Here is a 25,221-nt window from a genome sequence, read left to right as displayed (position 1 = left end):
ACTGACCTTCACTCATACAATAATACTGACCTTCACTCATATAATACTGACCTTCACTCATACAATAATACTGACCTTCACTCATACAATAATACTGACCTTCACTCGTATAATAATACTGACCTTCACTCATGCAATAATACTGACCTTGACTCATACAATAATACTGACCTTCACTCGTATAATAATACTGACCTTCACTCATGCAATAATACTGACCTTGACTCATACAATAATACTGACCTTCACTCATACAATAATACTGACCTTCACCCGTATAATAATACTGACCTTCACTCTTGCAATAATACTGACCTTGACTCATACAATAATAATGACCTTGACTCATACAATAATACTGACCTTGACTCATACAATAATACTGACCTTGAGTCATACAATAATACTGACCTTCACTCATACAATAATACTGACCTTGACTCATACAATAATACTGACCTTCACTCATACAATAATACTGACCTTGACTCACACAATAATACTGACCTTGACTCGTATAATACTGACCTTGACTCATACAATAATACTGACCTTCACTCATACAATAATACTGACCTTCACTCATACAGTAATACTGACCTTCACTCATACAATAATACTGACCTTCACTTGTATAATAATACTGACCTTCACTCATACAGTAATACTGACCTTCACTCATACAATAATACTGACCTTCACTCATATAATAATACTGACCTTCACTCATACAATAATACTGACCTTGACTCATACAATAATACTGACCTTCACTCGTATAATAATACTGACCTCGACTCATACAATAATACTGACCTTCACTCATACAATAATACTGACCTTCACTCATACAATAATACTGACCTTCACTCATACAATAATACTGACCTTCACTCATACAATAATACTGACCTTCACTTATACAATAATACTGACCTTCACTCATACAATAATACTGACCTTCACTCATACAATAATACTGACCTTCACACATACAATAATACTGACCTTCACTCATACAGTAATACTGACCTTCACTCGTATAATAATACTGACCTTCACTCATACAATAATACTGACCTTCACTCGTATAATACTGACCTTCACTCATACAATAATACTGACCTTCACTCGTATAATAATACTGACCTTCACTCATGCAATAGTACTGACCTTCACCTGTATAATAATACTGACCTTCACTCATGCAATAATACTGACCTTCACTCATATAATAATACTGACCTTCACTCATACAATAATACTGACCTTCACTCATACAATAATACTGACCTTCACTCATATAATAATACTGACCTTCACTCATACAATAATATTGACCTTCACTCGTATAATAATACTGACCTTCACTCATATAATACTGACCTTCACTCATACAATAATACTGACCTTCACTCATATAATACTAACCTTCACTCATACAATAATACTGACCTTCACTCATATAATAATACTGACCTTCACTCATATAATACTGACCTTCACTCATACAATAATACTGACCTTCACTCATACAATAATACTGACCTTCACTCATACAATAATACTGACCTTCACTCGTATAATACTGACCTTCACTCATACCATAATACTGACCTTCACTCGTATAATAATACTGACCTTCACTCATGCAATAATGCTGACCTTCACCCGTATAATAATACTGACCTTCACTCATGCAATAATACTGACCTTCACTCATATAATAATACTGACCTTCACTCATACAATAATACTGACCTTCACTCATACAATAATACTGACCTTCACTCATATAATAATACTAACCTTCACTCATACAATAGTCCTGACCTTTACTCGTATAATAATACTGACCTTCACTCATATAATACTGACCTTCACTCATACAATAATACTGACCTTCACTCATATAATACTGACCTTCACTCATACAATAATACTGACCTTCACTCATATGATAATACTGACCTTCACTCATATAATACTGACGTTCACTCATACAATAATACTGACCTTCACTCATACAATAATACAGACCTTCACTAATGTAATAATACTGACCTTCACTCATATAATACTGACCTTCACTCATACAATAATACTGACCTTCACTCATATAATACTGACCTTCACTCATACAATAATACTGACCTTCACTCATATAATACTGACCTTCACTCATACAATAATACTCACCTTCACTCATATAATACTGACCTTCACTCATACAATAATACTGACCTTCACTCATATAATACTGACCTTCACTCATACAATAATACTGACCTTCACTCATACAATAATACTGACCTTCACTCATATAATACTGACCTTCACTCATATAATAATACTGACATTCACTCATATAATACTGACCTTCACTCATACAATAATACTGACCTTCACTCATATAATACTGACCTTCACTCATACAATAATACTGACCTTCACTCATACAATAATACTGACCTTCACTCGTATAATAATACTGACCTTCACTCATATAATACTGACCTTCACTCATACAATAATACTGACCTTCACTCATATAATACTGACCTTCACTCATACAATAATACTGACCTTCACTCATACAATAATACTGACCTTCACTCATATAATACTGACCTTCACTCATACAATAATACTGACCTTCACTCATATAATACTGACCTTCACTCATACAATAATACTGACCTTCACTCACATAATACTGCCCTTCACATACAATAATACTGACCTTCACTCATATAATACTGACCTTCACTCATACAATAATACTGACCTTCACTCATGTAATAATACTGACCTTCACTCATATAATACTGACCTTCACTCATACAATAATACTGACCTTCACTCATATAATAATACTGACCTTCACTCATACAATAATACTGACCTTCACTCATATAATACTGACCTTCACTCGTACAATAATACTGACCTTCACGCATATAATAATACTGACCTTCACTCATATAATAATACTGACCTTCACTCATACAATAATACTGACCTTCACTTGTATAATAATACTGACCTTCACTCATACAGTAATACTGACCTTCACTCATACAATAATACTGACCTTCACTCATATAATAATACTGACCTTCACTCATACAATAATACTGACCTTCACTCATACAATAATACTGACCTTCACTCATACAATAATACTGACCTTCACTCATACAATAATACTGACCTTCACTCATACAATAATACTGACCTTCACTCATACAATAATACTGACCTTCACTCATACAATAATACTGACCTTCACACATACAATAATACTGACCTTCACTCATACAGTAATACTGACCTTCACTCGTATAATAATACTGACCTTCACTCATACAATAATACTGACCTTCACTCGTATAATACTGACCTTCACTCATACAATAATACTGACCTTCACTCGTATAATAATACTGACCTTCACTCATGCAATAGTACTGACCTTCACCTGTATAATAATACTGACCTTCACTCATGCAATAATACTGACCTTCACTCATATAATAATACTGACCTTCACTCATACAATAATACTGACCTTCACTCATACAATAATACTGACCTTCATTCATATAATAATACTGACCTTCACTCATACAATAATATTGACCTTCACTCGTATAATAATACTGACCTTCACTCATATAATACTGACCTTCACTCATACAATAATACTGACCTTCACTCATATAATACTAACCTTCACTCATACAATAATACTGACCTTCACTCATATAATAATACTGACCTTCACTCATATAATACTGACCTTCACTCATACAATAATACTGACCTTCACTCATACAATAATACTGACCTTCACTCATACAATAATACTGACCTTCACTCGTATAATACTGACCTTCACTCATACCATAATACTGACCTTCACTCGTATAATAATACTGACCTTCACTCATGCAATAATGCTGACCTTCACCCGTATAATAATACTGACCTTCACTCATGCAATAATACTGACCTTCACTCATATAATAATACTGACCTTGACTCATACAATAATACTGACCTTCACTCATACAATAATACTGACCTTCACTCATTTAATAATACTGACCTTCACTCATACAATAGTACTGACCTTTACTCGTATAATAATACTGACCTTCACTCATATAATACTGACCTTCACTCATACAATAATACTGACCTTCACTCATATAATACTGACCTTCACTCATACAATAATACTGACCTTCACTCATATAATAATACTGACCTTCACTCATATAATACTGACGTTCACTCATACAATAATACTGACCTTCACTCATACAATAATACAGACCTTCACTAATGTAATAATACTGACCTTCACTCATATAATACTGACCTTCACTCATACAATAATACTGACCTTCACTCATATAATACTGACCTTCACTCATATAATAATACTGACCTTCACTCATACAATAATACTCACCTTCACTCATATAATACTGACCTTCACTCATACAATAATACTGACCTTCACTCATATAATACTGACCTTCACTCATACAATAATACTGACCTTCACTCATACAATAATACTGACCTTCACTCATATAATACTGACCTTCACTCATATAATAATACTGACATTCACTCATATAATACTGACCTTCACTCATACAATAATACTGACCTTCACTCATATAATACTGACCTTCACTCATACAATAATACTGACCTTCACTCATACAATAATACTGACCTTCACTCGTATAATAATACTGACCTTCACTCATGCAATAATACTGACCTTGACTCATACAATAATACTGACCTTCACTCGTATAATAATACTGACCTTCACTCATGCAATAATACTGACCTTGACTCATACAATAATACTGACCTTCACTCATACAATAATACTGACCTTCACCCGTATAATAATACTGACCTTCACTCATGCAATAATACTGACCTTGACTCATACAATAATACTGACCTTGACTCACACAATAATACTGACCTTGACTCGTATAATAATACTGACCTTGACTCATACAATAATACTGACCTTGACTCATACAATAATACTGACCTTGACTCATACAATAATACTGACCTTGAGTCATACAATAATACTGACCTTCACTCATACAATAATACTGACCTTGACTCATACAATAATACTGACCTTGACTCATACAATAATACTGACCTTGACTCACACAATAATACTGACCTTGACTCGTATAATACTGACCTTGACTCATACAATAATACTGACCTTCACTCATACAATAATACTGACCTTCACTCATACAGTAATACTGACCTTCACTCATACAATAATACTGACCTTCACTTGTATAATAATACTGACCTTCACTCATACAGTAATACTGACCTTCACTCATACAATAATACTGACCTTCACTCATATAATAATACTGACCTTCACTCATACAATAATACTGACCTTGACTCATACAATAATACTGACCTTCACTCGTATAATAATACTGACCTCGACTCATACAATAATACTGACCTTCACTCATACAATAATACTGACCTTCACTCATACAATAATACTGACCTTCACTCATACAATAATACTGACCTTCACTCATACAATAATACTGACCTTCACTTATACAATAATACTGACCTTCACTCATACAATAATACTGACCTTCACTCATACAATAATACTGACCTTCACACATACAATAATACTGACCTTCACTCATACAGTAATACTGACCTTCACTCGTATAATAATACTGACCTTCACTCATACAATAATACTGACCTTCACTCGTATAATACTGACCTTCACTCATACAATAATACTGACCTTCACTCGTATAATAATACTGACCTTCACTCATGCAATAGTACTGACCTTCACCTGTATAATAATACTGACCTTCACTCATGCAATAATACTGACCTTCACTCATATAATAATACTGACCTTCACTCATACAATAATACTGACCTTCACTCATACAATAATACTGACCTTCACTCATATAATAATACTGACCTTCACTCATACAATAATATTGACCTTCACTCGTATAATAATACTGACCTTCACTCATATAATACTGACCTTCACTCATACAATAATACTGACCTTCACTCATATAATACTAACCTTCACTCATACAATAATACTGACCTTCACTCATATAATAATACTGACCTTCACTCATATAATACTGACCTTCACTCATACAATAATACTGACCTTCACTCATACAATAATACTGACCTTCACTCATACAATAATACTGACCTTCACTCGTATAATACTGACCTTCACTCATACCATAATACTGACCTTCACTCGTATAATAATACTGACCTTCACTCATGCAATAATGCTGACCTTCACCCGTATAATAATACTGACCTTCACTCATGCAATAATACTGACCTTCACTCATATAATAATACTGACCTTCACTCATACAATAATACTGACCTTCACTCATACAATAATACTGACCTTCACTCATATAATAATACTAACCTTCACTCATACAATAGTCCTGACCTTTACTCGTATAATAATACTGACCTTCACTCATATAATACTGACCTTCACTCATACAATAATACTGACCTTCACTCATATAATACTGACCTTCACTCATACAATAATACTGACCTTCACTCATATGAATAATACTGACCTTCACTCATATAATACTGACGTTCACTCATACAATAATACTGACCTTCACTCATACAATAATACAGACCTTCACTAATGTAATAATACTGACCTTCACTCATATAATACTGACCTTCACTCATACAATAATACTGACCTTCACTCATATAATACTGACCTTCACTCATACAATAATACTGACCTTCACTCATATAATACTGACCTTCACTCATACAATAATACTCACCTTCACTCATATAATACTGACCTTCACTCATACAATAATACTGACCTTCACTCATATAATACTGACCTTCACTCATACAATAATACTGACCTTCACTCATACAATAATACTGACCTTCACTCATATAATACTGACCTTCACTCATATAATAATACTGACATTCACTCATATAATACTGACCTTCACTCATACAATAATACTGACCTTCACTCATATAATACTGACCTTCACTCATATAATAATACTGACCTTCACTCATATAATACTGACCTTCACTCATACAATAATACTGACCTTCACTCGTACAATAATACTGACCTTCACTCATACAATAATACTGACCTTCACTCATATAATACTGACCTTCACTCGCACAATAATACTGACCTTCACTCATACAATAATACTGACCTTCACTCATATAATACTGACCTTCACACATACAATAATACTGACCTTCACTCATATAATACTGACCTTCACACATACAATAATACTGACCTTCACTCATATAATACTGACCTTCACACATACAATAATACTGACCTTCACTCATATAATACTGACCTTCACTCATACAATAATACTGACCTTCACACATACAATAATACTGACCTTCACTCATATAATACTGACCTTCACTCATACAATAATACTGATCTTCACTCATACAATAATACTGACCTTCACTCATATAATACTGACCTTCACTCATATAATACTGACCTTCACTCATATAATACTGACCTTCACTCATACAATAATACTGACCTTCACACATACAATAATACTGACCTTCACACATACAATAATACTGACCTTCACACATACAATAATACTGACCTTCACACATACAATAATACTGACCTTCACACATACAGTAATACTGACCTTCACACATTCAATAATACTGACCTTCACACCTACAATAATACTGACCTTCACTCATACAATAATACTGACCTTCACACATACAATAATACTGACCTTCACACATACAATACTGACCTTCACACATACAATAATACTGACCTTCACACATACAATAATACTGACCTTCACACATACAATAATACTGACCTTCACACATACAATAATACTGACCTTCACACATACAGTAATACTGACCTTCGCACATACAATAATACTGACCTTCACACATACAATAATACTGACCTTCACACATACAATAATACTGACCTTCACTCATACAATAATACTGACCTTCACACATACAATAATACTGACCTTCACACATACAATAATACTGACCTTCACACATACAATAATACTGACCTTCACACCTACAATAATACTGACCTTCACACATTCAGTAATACTGACCTTCACTCATACAATAATACTGACCTTCACACATACAATAATACTGACCTTCACACATACAATAATGCTGACCTTCACACATACAATAATACTGACCTTCACACATACAGTAATACTGACCTTCACACATACAATAATACTGACCTTCACTCATACAATAATACTGACCTTCACACATACAATAATACTGACCTTCACACATACAATAATACTGACCTTCACACATACAATAATGCTGACCTTCACACATACAGTAATACTGACCTTCACACATACAATAATACTGACCTTCACTCATACAATAATACTGACCTTCACACATACAATAATACTGACCTTCACTCATACAATAATACTGACCTTCACACATACAATAATACTGACCTTCACACATACAGTAATACTGACCTTCACACATACAATAATACTGACCTTCACTCATACAATAATACTGACCTTCACACATACAATAATACTGACCTTCACTCATACAATAATACTGACCTTCACTCATACAATAATACTGACCTTCACACATACAATAATACTGACCTTCACTCATACAATAATACTGACCTTCACACATACAATAATACTGACCTTCACTCATACAATAATACTGACCTTCACACATACAGTAATACTGACCTTCACACATACAATAATACTGACCTTCACTCATACAATAATACTGACCTTCACACATACAATAATACTGACCTTCACTCATACAATAATACTGACCTTCACTCATACAATAATACTGACCTTCACTCATACAATAATACTGACCTTCACACATACAATAATACTGACCTTCACTCATACAATAATACTGACCTTCACACATACAATAATACTGACCTTCACTCATACAATAATACTGACCTTCACTCATACAATAATACTGACCTTCACTCATACAATAATACTGACCTTCACACATACAATAATACTGACCTTCACACATACAATAATACTGACCTTCACTCATACAATAATACTGACCTTCACACATACAATAATACTGACCTTCACTCATACAATAATACTGACCTTCACTCATACAATAATACTGACCTTCACACATACAATAATACTGACCTTCACTCATACAATAATACTGACCTTCACACATACAATAATACTGACCTTCACTCATACAATAATACTGACCTTCACTCATACAATAATACTGACCTTCACTCATACAATAATACTGACCTTCACACATACAATAATACTGACCTTCACTCATACAATAATACTGACCTTCACTCATACAATAATACTGACCTTCACTCATACAATAATACTGACCTTCACACATACAATAATACTGACCTTCACTCATACAATAATACTGACCTTCACTCATACAATAATACTGACCTTCACTCATACAATAATACTGACCTTCACACATACAATAATACTGACCTTCACTCATACAATAATACTGACCTTCACTCATACAATAATACTGACCTTCACACATACAATAATACTGACCTTCACTCATACAATAATACTGACCTTCACACATACAATAATACTGACCTTCACTCATACAATAATACTGACCTTCACTCATATAATACTGACCTTCACTCATACAATAATACTGACCTTCACACATACAATAATACTGACCTTCACTCATACAATAATACTGACCTTCACACATACAATAATACTGACCTTCACACATACAATAATACTGACCTTCACACATACAATAATACTGACCTTCACTCATACAATAATACTGACCTTCACACATACAATAATACTGACCTTCACTCATATAATACTGACCTTCACTCATACAATAATACTGACCTTCACACATACAAAAATACTGACCTTCACACATACAATAATACTGACCTTCACACATACAATAATACTGACCTTCACACATACAATAATACTGACCTTCACACATACAATAATACTGACCTTCACACATACAATAATACTGACCTTCACACATACAATAATACTGACCTTCACTCATACAATAATACTGACCTTCACTCATACAATTATACTGACCTTCACTCATACAATAATACTGACCTTCACACATACAATAATACTGACCTTCACTCATATAATACTGACCTTCACTCATACAATAATACTGACCTTCACTCATACAATAATACTGACCTTCACACATACAACAATACTGACCTTCACACATACAATAATACTGACCTTCACTCATACAATAATACTGACCTTCACACATACAATAATACTGACCTTCACACATACAATAATACTGACCTTCACACATACAATAATACTGACCTTCACTCATACAATAATACTGACCTTCACTCATACAATAATACTGACCTTCACACATACAATAATACTGACCTTCACACATACAATAATACTGACCTTCACTCATACAATAATACTGACCTTCACTCATACAATAATACTGACCTTCACACATACAATAATACTGACCTTCACACATACAATAATACTGACCTTCACTCATACAATAATACTGACCTTCACTCATACAATAATACTGACCTTGACTCATACAATAATACTGACCTTCACACATACAATAATACTGACCTTCACTCATACAATAATACTGACCTTCACACATACAATAATACTGACCTTCACACATACAATAATACTGACCTTCACTCATACAATAATACTGACCTTCACTCATACAATAATACTGACCTTGACTCATACAATAATACTGACCTTCACACATACAGTAATACTGACCTTCACTCATACAATAATACTGACCTTCACTCATTCAATAATACTGACCTTGACTCATACAATAATACTGACCTTCACACATACAATAATACTGACCTTGAGTCATACAATAATACTGACCTTCACTCATACAATAATACTGACCTTCACTCATACAATAATACTGACCTTCACACATACAATAATACTGACCTTCACTCATACAATAATACTGACCTTGACTCATACAATAATACTGACCTTCACACATACAATAATACTGACCTTGAGTCATACAATAATACTGACCTTCACTCATACAATAATACTGACCTTCACTCATACAATAATACTGACCTTGACTCATACAATAATACTGACCTTCACACATACAATAATACTGACCTTGAGTCATACAATAATACTGACCTTCACTCATACAATAATACTGACCTTCACTCATACAATAATACTGACCTTCACACATACAATAATACTGACCTTCACACATACAATAATACTGACCTTGAGTCATACAATAATACTGACCTTCACTCATACAATAATACTGACCTTCACTCATACAATAATACTGACCTTCACACATACAATAATACTGACCTTGAGTCATACAATAATACTGACCTTCACTCATACAATAATACTGACCTTCACTCATACAATAATACTGACCTTCACACATACAATAATACTGACCTTCACTCATACAATAATACTGACCTTCACTCATACAATAATACTGACCTTCACACATACAATAATACTGACCTTCACTCATACAATAATACTGACCTTCACTCATACAATAATACTGACCTTCACACATACAATAATACTGACCTTCACTCATACAATAATACTGACCTTCACTCATACAATAATACTGACCTTCACTCACACATACAATAATACTGACCTTCACTCATATAATACTGACTTTCACTCATACAATAATACTGACCTTCACACATACAATAATACTGACCTTCACTCATACAATAATACTGACCTTCACACATACAATAATACTGACCTTCACACATACAATAATACTGACCTTCACACATACAATAATACTGACCTTCACTCATACAATAATACTGACCTTCACACATACAATAATACTGACCTTCACTCATATAATACTGACCTTCACTCATACAATAATACTGACCTTCACACATACAATAATACTGACCTTCACACATACAATAATACTGACCTTCACACATTCAATAATACTGACCTTCACACATACAATAATACTGACCTTCACACATACAATAATACTGACCTTCACACATACAATAATATTGACCTTCACACATACAATAATACTGACCTTCACTCATACAATAATACTGACCTTCACTCATACAATAATACTGACCTTCACACATACAATAATACTGACCTTCACTCATATAATACTGACCTTCACTCATACAATAATACTGACCTTCACTCATACAATAATACTGACCTTCACACATACAATAATACTGACCTTCACACATACAATAATACTGACCTTCACTCATACAATAATACTGACCTTCACACATACAATAATACTGACCTTCACACATACAATAATACTGACCTTCACACATACAATAATACTGACCTTCACTCATACAATAATACTGACCTTCACTCATACAATAATACTGACCTTCACACATACAATAATACTGACCTTCACACATACAATAATACTGACCTTCACTCATACAATAATACTGACCTTCACTCATACAATAATACTGACCTTCACACATACAATAATACTGACCTTCACACATACAATAATACTGACCTTCACTCATACAATAATACTGACCTTCACTCATACAATAATACTGACCTTCACTCATACAATAATACTGACCTTCACACATACAATAATACTGACCTTCACTCATACAATAATACTGACCTTCACACATACAATAATACTGACCTTCACACATACAATAATACTGACCTTCACTCATACAATAATACTGACCTTCACTCATACAATAATACTGACCTTGACTCATACAATAATACTGACCTTCACACATACAGTAATACTGACCTTCACTCATACAATAATACTGACCTTCACTCATACAATAATACTGACCTTCACTCATACAATAATACTGACCTTCACACATACAATAATACTGACCTTGAGTCATACAATAATACTGACCTTCACTCATACAATAATACTGACCTTCACTCATACAATAATACTGACCTTCACACATACAATAATACTGACCTTCACTCATACAATAATACTGACCTTGACTCATACAATAATACTGACCTTCACACATACAATAATACTGACCTTGAGTCATACAATAATACTGACCTTCACTCATACAATAATACTGACCTTCACTCATACAATAATACTGACCTTCACTCATACAATAATACTGACCTTCACTCATACAATAATACTGACCTTCACACATACAATAATACTGACCTTGAGTCATACAATAATACTGACCTTCACTCATACAATAATACTGACCTTCACTCATACAATAATACTGACCTTCACACATACAATAATACTGACCTTCACACATACAATAATACTGACCTTGAGTCATACAATAATACTGACCTTCACTCATACAATAATACTGACCTTCACTCATACAATAATACTGACCTTCACACATACAATAATACTGACCTTGAGTCATACAATAATACTGACCTTCACTCATACAGTAATACTGACCTTCACTCATACAATAATACTGACCTTCACACATACAATAATACTGACCTTCACTCATACAATAATACTGACCTTCACACATACAATAATACTGACCTTGAGTCATACAATAATACTGACCTTCACTCATACAATAATACTGACCTTCACTCATACAATAATACTGACCTTCACTCATACAATAATACTGACCTTCACTCATACAATAATACTGACCTTCACACATACAATAATACTGACCTTGAGTCATACAATAATACTGACCTTCACTCATACAATAATACTGACCTTCACTCATACAATAATACTGACCTTCACACATACAATAATACTGACCTTCACACATACAATAATACTGACCTTGAGTCATACAATAATACTGACCTTCACTCATACAATAATACTGACCTTCACTCATACAATAATACTGACCTTCACACATACAATAATACTGACCTTGAGTCATACAATAATACTGACCTTCACTCATACAATAATACTGACCTTCACTCATACAATAATACTGTCCTTCACACATACAATAATACTGACCTTGACTCATACAATAATACTCACCTTGAGTCATACAATAATACTGACCTTCACACATACAATAATACTGACCTTCACACATATAATAATACTGACCTTCACTCATACAATAATACTGACCTTCACTCATACAATAATACTGACCTTGACTCATACAATAATACTGACCTTCACACATACAATAATACTGACCTTCACACATACAATAATACTGACCTTCACTCATACAATAATACTGACCTTCACACATACAATAATACTGACCTTCACACATACAATAATACTGACCTTCACACATACAATAATACTGACCTTCACACATTCAATAATACTGACCTTCACACATACAATAATACTGACCTTCACACATACAATAATACTGACCTTCACACATACAATAATACTGACCTTCACACATACAATAATACTGACCTTCACACATACAATAATACTGACCTTCACACATACAATAATACTGACCTTCACTCATACAATAATACTGACCTTCACACATACAATAATACTGACCTTCACTCATACAATAATACTGACCTTCACTCATACAATAATACTGACCTTGACTCATACAATAATACTGACCTTCACACATACAATAATACTGACCTTCACACATACAGTAATACTGACCTTCACTCATACAATAATACTGACCTTCACACATACAATAATACTGACCTTCACACATACAATAATACTGACCTTCACTCATACAATAATACTGACCTTCACACATACAATAATACTGACCTTCACACATACAATAATACTGACCTTCGCTGATACAATAATACTGACCTTGACTCATACAATAATACTGACCTTCACACATACAATAATACTGACCTTCACACATACAGTAATACTGACCTTCACTCATACAATAATACTGACCTTCACACATACAATAATACTGACCTTCACACATACAATAATACTGACCTTCACTCATACAATAATACTGACCTTCGCACATACAATAATACTGACCTTCACACATACAATAATACTGACCTTCACTCATACAATAATACTGACCTTCACACATACAATAATACTGACCTTCACTCATACAATAATACTGACCTTCACACATACAATAATACTGACCTTCACTCATACAATAATACTGACCTTCACACATACAATAATACTGACCTTCACTCATACAATAATACTGACCTTCACACATACAATAATACTGACCTTCACACATACAATAATACTGACCTTCACACATACAATAATACTGACCTTCACTCATACAATAATACTGACCTTCACACATACAATAATACTGACCTTCACACATACAATAATACTGACCTTCACACATACAATAATACTGACCTTCACACATACAATAATACTGACCTTCACTCATACAATAATACTGACCTTCACACATACAATAATACTGACCTTCACACATACAATAATACTGACCTTCATGTGGTTAATATACATCAGGACTAACTTGGTAATTAGTATTTATTACTGCATTGTGTTAGTTTTTGAGTTTGAAGCCTATCTACTAGACGAATGTTATTAAGGCTTCATGTAACCTGTATACGACTTGTCTTGGTTAGTATAATGTTTTAAACAGTAATTAAAGTATTTTTAAGGAGAGTAATATACTGTAGATTCCTTCAAATATGCTGCTGCCAGAGCATACTCATCAAGATATACTTTCTGGAATATATGTATACATGAAGTATGCTCCTCCTTCAGCGAGACTGTTTACTTCAGGTTCGTGACGTCACCACGAGAGTTGCTGACAGTGTCCAAGGTTGGGAAGGAAGACAGAGCCATGTATCAGTGTGTTGTATCTGGTCACCACTACAACGTCCAGGCAGCAGCACACCTTGCTCTGGGAGGTCAGTATGTGTGTACTCACATAATTGTGGTTGCAGGGGTCGATTCATAACTCCTGTCCCCGCCTCTTCACTGGTCCACTCTCCCAGCTCCATGAGCTCGATCATACCTCTTCTTAAAGCTATGTATGGTTCCTGCGTCCACTACATCACTTTATTGATCATTCCACTTCCTGACAATTCTATGACTGAAGAAGTACTTCCTAACATCTCTGTAATTCATCTGAGTTTTTAACTTCCAGCGCCTTCGTGAAGACAACCAGGGGTCTATTGGTAATCCCCCTTATGTATGCTGGGAGGCAGTTGAACAGTCTTGGGCCCCGAACACTTACTGTTTTCTCTGTCTACTCGTGGCGCCCCTGTTTTTTATCGGGGGAATGTTACATCTCCTGCCGAGTCTTTTGCTGTTATAGGGAGTGACTTTCGTGTGCAAGTTTGGTACTAATCCCTCTAGGATTTTCCAAGTGTATGTTATCATGTATCTCTCTCGCCTGCGTTCCAGGGAATACAAATCAAGAGACTTCAACCGTTCCCAGTAATTTATGTGCCTTATCGTACTTATGTGCCGTGAAAGTGCTTTGTACAGTGGCCGCAAAAAAAATCTATACATTAAAAATTTTTGGACAATAAAACAAAAAAATTGCAATTTACTGTGTGTACATGTATTTTATTTTCACCTTTTAGCTTCCAACTGGTACTTGGTCATGTTGCCCTTGTTCTTTATCACCATCTGAAGTGGCCTGGGCATCGAAGTGGCGAGGGTGGAGAAGGAGGAGGAGTCCGTGTAGATCCAAAGGTTCTTCAGTGCCTCCTTCAGATCCATGATGTTGGTGGGTCCAGCTTTTGCAGTCGCATTTTTCATCACATGCCAGACATTCTCGATAAGATTTAGGTCAGGGGAAATTTCCTGGCCACTCCACAACACTGATATTATTGTCCTCGAGGAACTTTTTCACTCATTTTGACATATGGGCAGAGGCACTATCATGCATAAAAAAATCACTCGTGAATGATCCAAAATGTCGGTATGTGATCCCTTAACACCTCGATATAATTACTTCCCTTCATCGTAATGTTCTTAGGAAGGAAGTATAATCCAGCCCTGCCATTATAACTACTAAAAGCACCCCAGACCATAACACTGTCAGGATGCTTCACTGTCTTCACAACATACCGCAGGTCATAACACTGTCAGGATGCTTCACTGTCTTCACAACATACCGCAGGTCATAACACTGTCAGAGTGTTTCACTGTCTTCACAACATACCGCAGGTCATAACACTGTCAGGATGTTTCACTGTCTTCACAACATACCGCAGGTCATAACACTGTCAGAGTGTTTCACTGTCTTCACAACATACCGCAGGTCATAACACTGTCAGGATGTTTCACTGTCTTCACAACATACCGCAGGTCATAACACTGTCAGGATGCTTCACTGTCTTCACAACATACCGCAGGTCATAACACTGTCAGGATGCTTTACTGTCTTCACAACATACCGCAGGTCATAACGGGACACACCACTGGGATGATGGACGGTCTTGGAGCCGCTCCTGACGTGCCTGAAGATACTCTCAACGCTGATCACCTGCCACTGGTCTGAGGTCCAATCATTGTACTTCTTGTAGAACTGAAGCCATTTCTTCTTCATAGCTTCAGTTAGCATGGGCGTCTTGGCGGCATGTCGAGCAGGCATTTTTAGATCCTTTTGCAATCGGTGCGACATCTTTCAGGAGTGCAAGATGCATTTTCTTGAGTTCTGTGGCTGTTACGGCAGGATCTGATAACACTTCTCTCCTCATGATGTTGTCTTTGTGAAGAGAAAATGCGTCCTGCACTCCTTAAAAATGTCGAAGTGTGAACCATTCAGCACCGACTGCAAAAGGATCTAAAAATGCCTGCTCGACATGCCGCTAAGACGCCCATGCTAACTGAAGCTATGAAGATGAAATGGCTTCAGTTCTACAAGAAGTACAATGATTGGACCTCAGACAAGTGGCAGAAGGTGATGTTCAGCGTTGAGAGTATTTTCAGGCACGTCAGGAGCGGCTCCAAGACCGTCCATCATCCCAGTGGTGTGTCCCGTTATGACCTGCGGTATGTTGTGAAGACAGTGAAACACTCTGACAGTGTTATGACCTGCGGTATGTTGTGAAGACAGTGAAGCATCCTGACAGTGTTATGACCTGCGGTATGTTGTGAAGACAGTGAAACACCCTGACAGTGTTATGACCTGCGGTATGTTGTGAAGACGAGGAATTGGGAGGCCGGAAATCACCTCAGAAATACGTGTTGAGTCACACAACTGCCTGGTTCACCTCGTGAGATCCGTGCTTGCGGTGATCGTGGTGTACGACTGTATTCATCGCGCAAGCTTCGTGTGGGGGAAGTCACCCGTCTCACTACCCAATCGTGACTAAGGGCTCGGCTCAGCCTACGCCAGTCGGCACTCAAAACTGGTGGTCTGTAGGTGCCTAAAGTGTTAATGGGACGTGTAACTACTGCCTTAAGCTAAGCAACTATCTCTAGCTTAACTTAAATATGTGTAGTAGTAATGTAGTAATGGCAGTGTATAATTAGCCAAGGAGTTACGAGGCTAATCATTAGTAATTAAGTATATACAGAAATGACACCCTTCTAGGTGTCTCCCCCCTTTTCCTACATTCCCCCACCTGGGGGGTGGGCATAAAGGTTCTGAGAAATTACTAAATTCCCCACACAACTATTTGTGCCACACACTACCAGTGTCTGTCACACACACGCTATCACTATCTGTGCCACACACACAAAGTACCACCATCTGTGCCACACACACAAAGTACCACCATCTGTGCCACACACACAAAGTACCACCATCTGTGCCACACACACAAAGTACCACCATCTGTGCCACACACACAAAGTACCACCATCTGTGCCACACACACAAAGTACCACCATCTGTGCCACACACACAAAGTACCACCATCTGTGCCACACACACAAAGTACCACCATCTGTGCCACACACACAAAGTACCACCATCTGTGCCACACACACAAAGTACCACCATCTGTGCCAAACAAAGTACCACCATCTGTGCCACACACACAAAGTACCACTATCTATGCCACTCACGCGAAGTACCACCATCTGTGCCACGCACACAAAGTACCACTATCTGTGCCACTCGCACAAAGTACCACCATCTGTGCCACGCACAGAGTACCACTATCTGTGCCACTCGCACAAAGTACCACCATCTGTGCCACACACACAAAGTACCACCATCTGTGCCACACACACAAAGTACCACTATCTGTGCCACTCACACAAAGTACCACTATCTGTGCCACACACACAAAGTACCACCATCTGTGCCACACACACAAAGTACCACCATCTGTGCCACACACACAAAGTACCACCATCTGTGCCACACACACAAAGTACCACTATCTGTGCCACTCACACAAAGTACCACCATCTGTGCCACACACACAAAGTACCACCATCTGTGCCACACAAAGTACCACCATCTGTGCCACACACACAAAGTACCACTATCTATGCCACTCACGCGAAGTACCACCATCTGTGCCACGCACACAAAGTACCACTATCTGTGCCACTCGCACAAAGTACCACCATCTGTGCCACACACACAAAGTACCACTATCTGTGCCACTCACACAAAGTACCACTATCTGTGCCACACACACAAAGTACCACCATCTGTGCCACACACACAAAGTACCACCATCTGTGCCACACACACAAAGTACCACCATCTGTGCCACACACACAAAGTACCACTATCTGTGCCACTCACACAAAGTACCACCATCTGTGTCACACACACAAAGTACCACCATCTGTGCCACACAAAGTACCACTATCTGTGCCACTCACACAAAGTACCACCATCTGTGCCACACACAAAGTACCACTATCTGTGCCACTCACACAAAGTACCACTATCTGTGCCACACACACAAAGTACCACTATCTGTGCCACTCACACAAAGTACCACCATCTGTGCCACTCACTCGAAGTACCACTATCTGTGCCACTCACACAAAGTACCACCATCTGTGCCACACACACAAAGTACCACTATCTGTGCCACTCACACAAAGTACCACTATCTGTGCCACTCTCACAAAGTACCACCACCTGTGCCACACACACAAAGTCCCACTATCTGTGCCACTCACACAAAGTACCACTATCTGTGCCACACACACAAAGTACCACTATCTGTGCCACTCACACAAAGTACCACTATCTGTGCCACTCACACAAAGTACCACCATCTGTGCCACACAAATAAACGCAATCTGTGTCACACTCCATTACCTTTTGTTTCATCCTACTACACAGACAGACACACTAACTAACTAAGAGTATGTGTGTTTGACAGATTCGTCACCAGAGCTGCACTACAAGTTCCAAGAACAGACACTACAGCCTGGTCCGTCAGTGAGTCTCAAGTGTGTGGCTACTGGCAACCCTCCACCACAGTTTCTGTGGTCACTTGACGGCTTCCCACTACCAGAGAGTGAGAGGTGAGCAAGCCAGGGAGACAAGCAAGTGAGGCAAGTAAAGGAAAGAGGTCCACGAGAAGCAATTTTAAAGGGGGGGGGGAAGCTGCACATTAAAAAAAATCTAGTGAGTAATGTGTCTAGTTTAAAGTAGTGTGTAAGCATTATTATTCTGCCTGAAATGTCCCACATGTTAGTAGTGTGTGTCTTTTGTAATTAACAATATTTTATTATATGTAGACTACATTTTTTTACAACACAGAAAGGAGATAAAGTTGAATTGATTGAAGGAGAGTGAGAAGTGATGAGAGACAATACACAGAGCAAGATACTCAACACACTGACACCCGCACAGAGCAAGATACTCAACACACTGACACCCGCACAGAGCAAGATACTCAACACACTGACACCCGCACAGAGCAAGATACTCAACACACTGACACCCGCACAGAGCAAGATACTCAACACACTGACACCCGCACAGAGCAAGATACTCAACACACTGACACCCGCACAGAGCAAGATACTCAACACACTGACACCCGCACAGAGCAAGATACTCAACACACTGACACCCGCACAGAGCAAGATACTCAACACACTGACACCCGCACAGAGCAAGATACTCAACACACTGACACCCGCACAGAGCAAGATACTCAACACACTGACACCCGCACAGAACTGTTGACTGTTATCTCAGCGCTCGACCAACTGTTATTATGAAATTTCTTTTAAATTTACATTAAGTCGAACATAATTTAGCTTATAACTGTCAGAATTATTTCTTTTCAAACTGAATAGAACCTCACACATGTTCATATTAAACTGTTACTACTGTCTTCCAGCACAACACTGACCATCCTGGTCTTCCAGCACAACACTGACCATCCTGGTCGTCCAGCACAACACTGGCCATCCTGGTCGTCCAGCACAACACTGGCCATCCTGGTCTTCCAGCACAACACTGACCATCCTGGTCTTCCAGCACAACACTGACCATCCTGGTCGTCCAGCACAACACTGACCATCCTGGTCGTCCAGCACAACACTGACCATCCTGGTCGTCCAGCACAACACTGACCATCCTGGTCGTCCAGCACAACACTGACCATCCTGGTCTTCCAGCACAACACTGACCATCCTGGTCTTCCAGCACAACACTGACCATCCTGGTCGTCCAGCACAACACTGACCATCCTGGTCGTCCAGCACAACACTGACCATCCTGGTCGTCCAGCACAACACTGACCATCCTGGTCGTCCAGCACAACACTGACCATCCTGGTCGTCCAGCACAACACTGACCATCCTGGTCGTCCAGCACAACACTGACCATCCTGGTCGTCCAGCACAACACTGACCATCCTGGTCGTCCAGCACAACACTGACCATCCTGGTCGTCCAGCACCAAAAATTATTTGATATCCCATTTTAGTGTTGTTTTCGGACATCCTTTGTCGATATTACCTGATGATCCTCACAGTTATCCTCACCTCATGATCCTCACAGTTATCCTCACCTCATGATCCTCACAGTTATCCTCACCTCATGATCCTCACAGTTATCCTCACCTCATGATCCTCACAGGTATCCTCACCTCATGATCCTAACAGCTATCCTCACCTCATGATCCTCACAGGTATCCTCACCTCATGATCCTAACAGCTATCCTCACCTCATGATCCTCACAGCTATCCTCACCTCATGATCCTAACAGCTATCCTCACCTCATGATCCTCACAGGTATCCTCACCTCATGATCCTAACAGCTATCCTCACCTCATGATCCTCACAGCTATCCTCACCTCATGATCCTAACAGCTATCCTCACCTCATGATCCTCACAGTTATCCTCACCTCATGATCCTCACAGTTATCCTCACCTCATGATCCTCACAGCTATCCTCACCTCATGATCCTCACAGGTATCCTCACAGTTATCCTCACCTCATGATCCTCACAGCTATCCTCACCTCATGATCCTCACAGCTATCCTCACTTCATCATCCTCCCAGCTATCCTCACCTCATCATTCTGTCACCTACTTCTCATGGACGTACAGGTTCCTGGTGGGTCAGTACGTGACGGTGCACGACGACGTTATCTCTCACGTGAACATCACTCACGTGCGGGTGGAGGACGGCGGTGAGTACACGTGTCGTGCCTCCAACACGGTGGGTGGGGTCAGCCACTCAGCCAAGGTCAACGTGTACGGCATGCCCTTCATCCGCCAGATGAGGCGGGTATCTGCCGTGGCAGGCTCAGGACTCAGGATCAAATGCCCAGTGGGAGGATACCCCATCGACAAGATCATCTGGGAGAAGGGTAAGTACCCATTACTTGTTGGTGGTGACACCCATTATCTGGTGCCATTTATTGCATTGGTGACAGTGACGCCCATGATGGGTGGAGTCACTGCTGTCAGCTTGCACATGTGACTTCAGGCACAGTCATACAAGCCTGTGGCAACACCTGTCTCACACCTGTATCAGCACCTGTGGCAAGACCTGTGTCAGCACCTGTGGCAACACTTGTGTTAGCACCTGTGTCAGCACCTGTCAACACCTGTATCGGCGCCTGTGTCAACAGCTATGTCAGTACCTGTATCAACAGTCCCTCCTCAGGCCATATTTTATGTACTCTAAGCATGTCCTGAATGACGTTAGTACTTAAAATACTTACATGAGCTTTTTACTGTCATATATATATATATATATATATATATATATATATATATATATATATATATATATATATATATATATATATATATATATATATATATAAGCAATAAGATAACAGTAAACAGGTGATTTCAGAATATGCAAAACAACCACTGTGGAAGAATAGAGAAATTCCAAGTGCTTTCGTGACTACTCACATTATCAAAGAACTATAAAAGTAAAGCATCCAAGGAAGGTATATAAGGGGTCTGGCCAACACCTCACTATCAGATCCCACAACAGTTAAACACCTAACGCGCGCCGGCCCAACTGGACAGGTCCTTCGCACAACCCACCAACAAACTATTCTACCCAAGAAATAAGAAATTTTAAAAATTATTATTTGTCCAGTGTATTATTAAATTCTTCCCAAATTCTATTAATTATAAATGGATCTAATTTATATAAACCGAAGGAAATATTCATATTATTGTCAAAACTGCTTTTTATGAAACAAGATTCAATTATATTCCTGTCGACCATGGACTTGCTTGATACTACTTTCTTAACTTTTTGAAAATCAATTGGATGGTTAAAATCTCTTACATGAATAAATAGAGCATTGGAATCTTGTCCAATTGGGAAGAATTTAATAATACACTGGACAAATAATAATTTTTAAAATTTCTTATTTCTTGGGTAGAATAGTTTGTTGGTGGGTTGTGCGATCGACCTGTCCAGTTGGGCCGGTGCGCGTTAGGTGTTTAACTGTTGTGGGATCCGATAGTGAGGTGTTAGCCAGACCCCTTATATACCTTCCTTGGATGCTTTACTTTCATAGTTCCTTGATAATGTGAGTAGTCACGAAAGCGCTTGGAATTTCTCTATTCTTTCAGAGTGGTTGTTTTACATTATATATAATATATATATATATATATATTATATATAATATATATATATATATATATTATATATATATATATAATTTATATATATATATAATGTATATGTGCAGAATAACCACTGTGAAAAAATAGTGAAATTTCAAGCGCTTTCGTGATTTTTCACATTATCAAGGAAGTATAAAAATAAAAGGTTAACAGGAACGCATATAAGGAGCAGACTACACCTCACTGCCAGTTCACAACAACACCTGACTTTTATGATGATGTAGGTAGGTAGTCAGTCATCCCTGAAACACACCTTATATTCTACCCAAAAATTTGTCTAATGTACCTTAAATTTTTCCCAAATTTTCTTATAAATGAATCCAATTTATATAGACCAAAAGAAATATTCACATGTCAAAACTACTTTTTATGAAACATTTTATTATATTCCTGTCGACCATGAACTGGATATATATACATATATATATATATATATATATATATATATATATATATATATATATATATATATATATATATATATGTATATATATATATATATATATATATATATATATATATATATATATATATATATATATATATATATATATATATATATATATATATATATATAGCGGTCATACCGCTAAGCTCTTGGGAGTTAGCACATAGATGAGTTTGAGAGCGAGTGTGAGAAGGATTTAGCTGGTAAGGAAGGAATGGTCACCAGCAGTGAGAGTTGCAGCCGCTTTAAGTGGCAAGTGGTTCACAGTTCAGGAAGAAGGAAGATGAGGAGAGTTAATAGAGAAAATGTGAAGGTAGGAAATCGATTCTCCAAGACGAGTGTACTTCAGTGGTTAGTGAGGTTGAAGGTACCACTGATTCCC

At 37.4% G+C, this 25,221-nt stretch overlaps 1 protein-coding gene across 1 annotated transcript in view; it reads left to right on the top strand.

Moving 5' to 3' along the window:
• Positions 1-25,221, top strand: part of LOC128687035 (cell adhesion molecule Dscam2-like) — an 817,703-nt gene that overhangs the window by 713,670 nt on the left and 78,812 nt on the right. The window contains exons 10-12 of the mRNA XM_070082408.1: positions 16,120-16,247; positions 20,652-20,796; positions 22,841-23,103. Coding sequence (XP_069938509.1) covers positions 16,120-16,247; positions 20,652-20,796; positions 22,841-23,103 — 536 coding nt within the window. The remainder of the gene's footprint in view (positions 1-16,119; positions 16,248-20,651; positions 20,797-22,840; positions 23,104-25,221) is intronic.

Source organism: Cherax quadricarinatus, chromosome 7 (assembly GCF_038502225.1).
Source record: "Cherax quadricarinatus isolate ZL_2023a chromosome 7, ASM3850222v1, whole genome shotgun sequence".
NCBI classification, from domain to species: domain Eukaryota; kingdom Metazoa; phylum Arthropoda; class Malacostraca; order Decapoda; family Parastacidae; genus Cherax; species Cherax quadricarinatus.
Note: the sequence above shows the minus strand (reverse complement) of the source record. Positions and strands in the feature narration are given on the sequence as shown.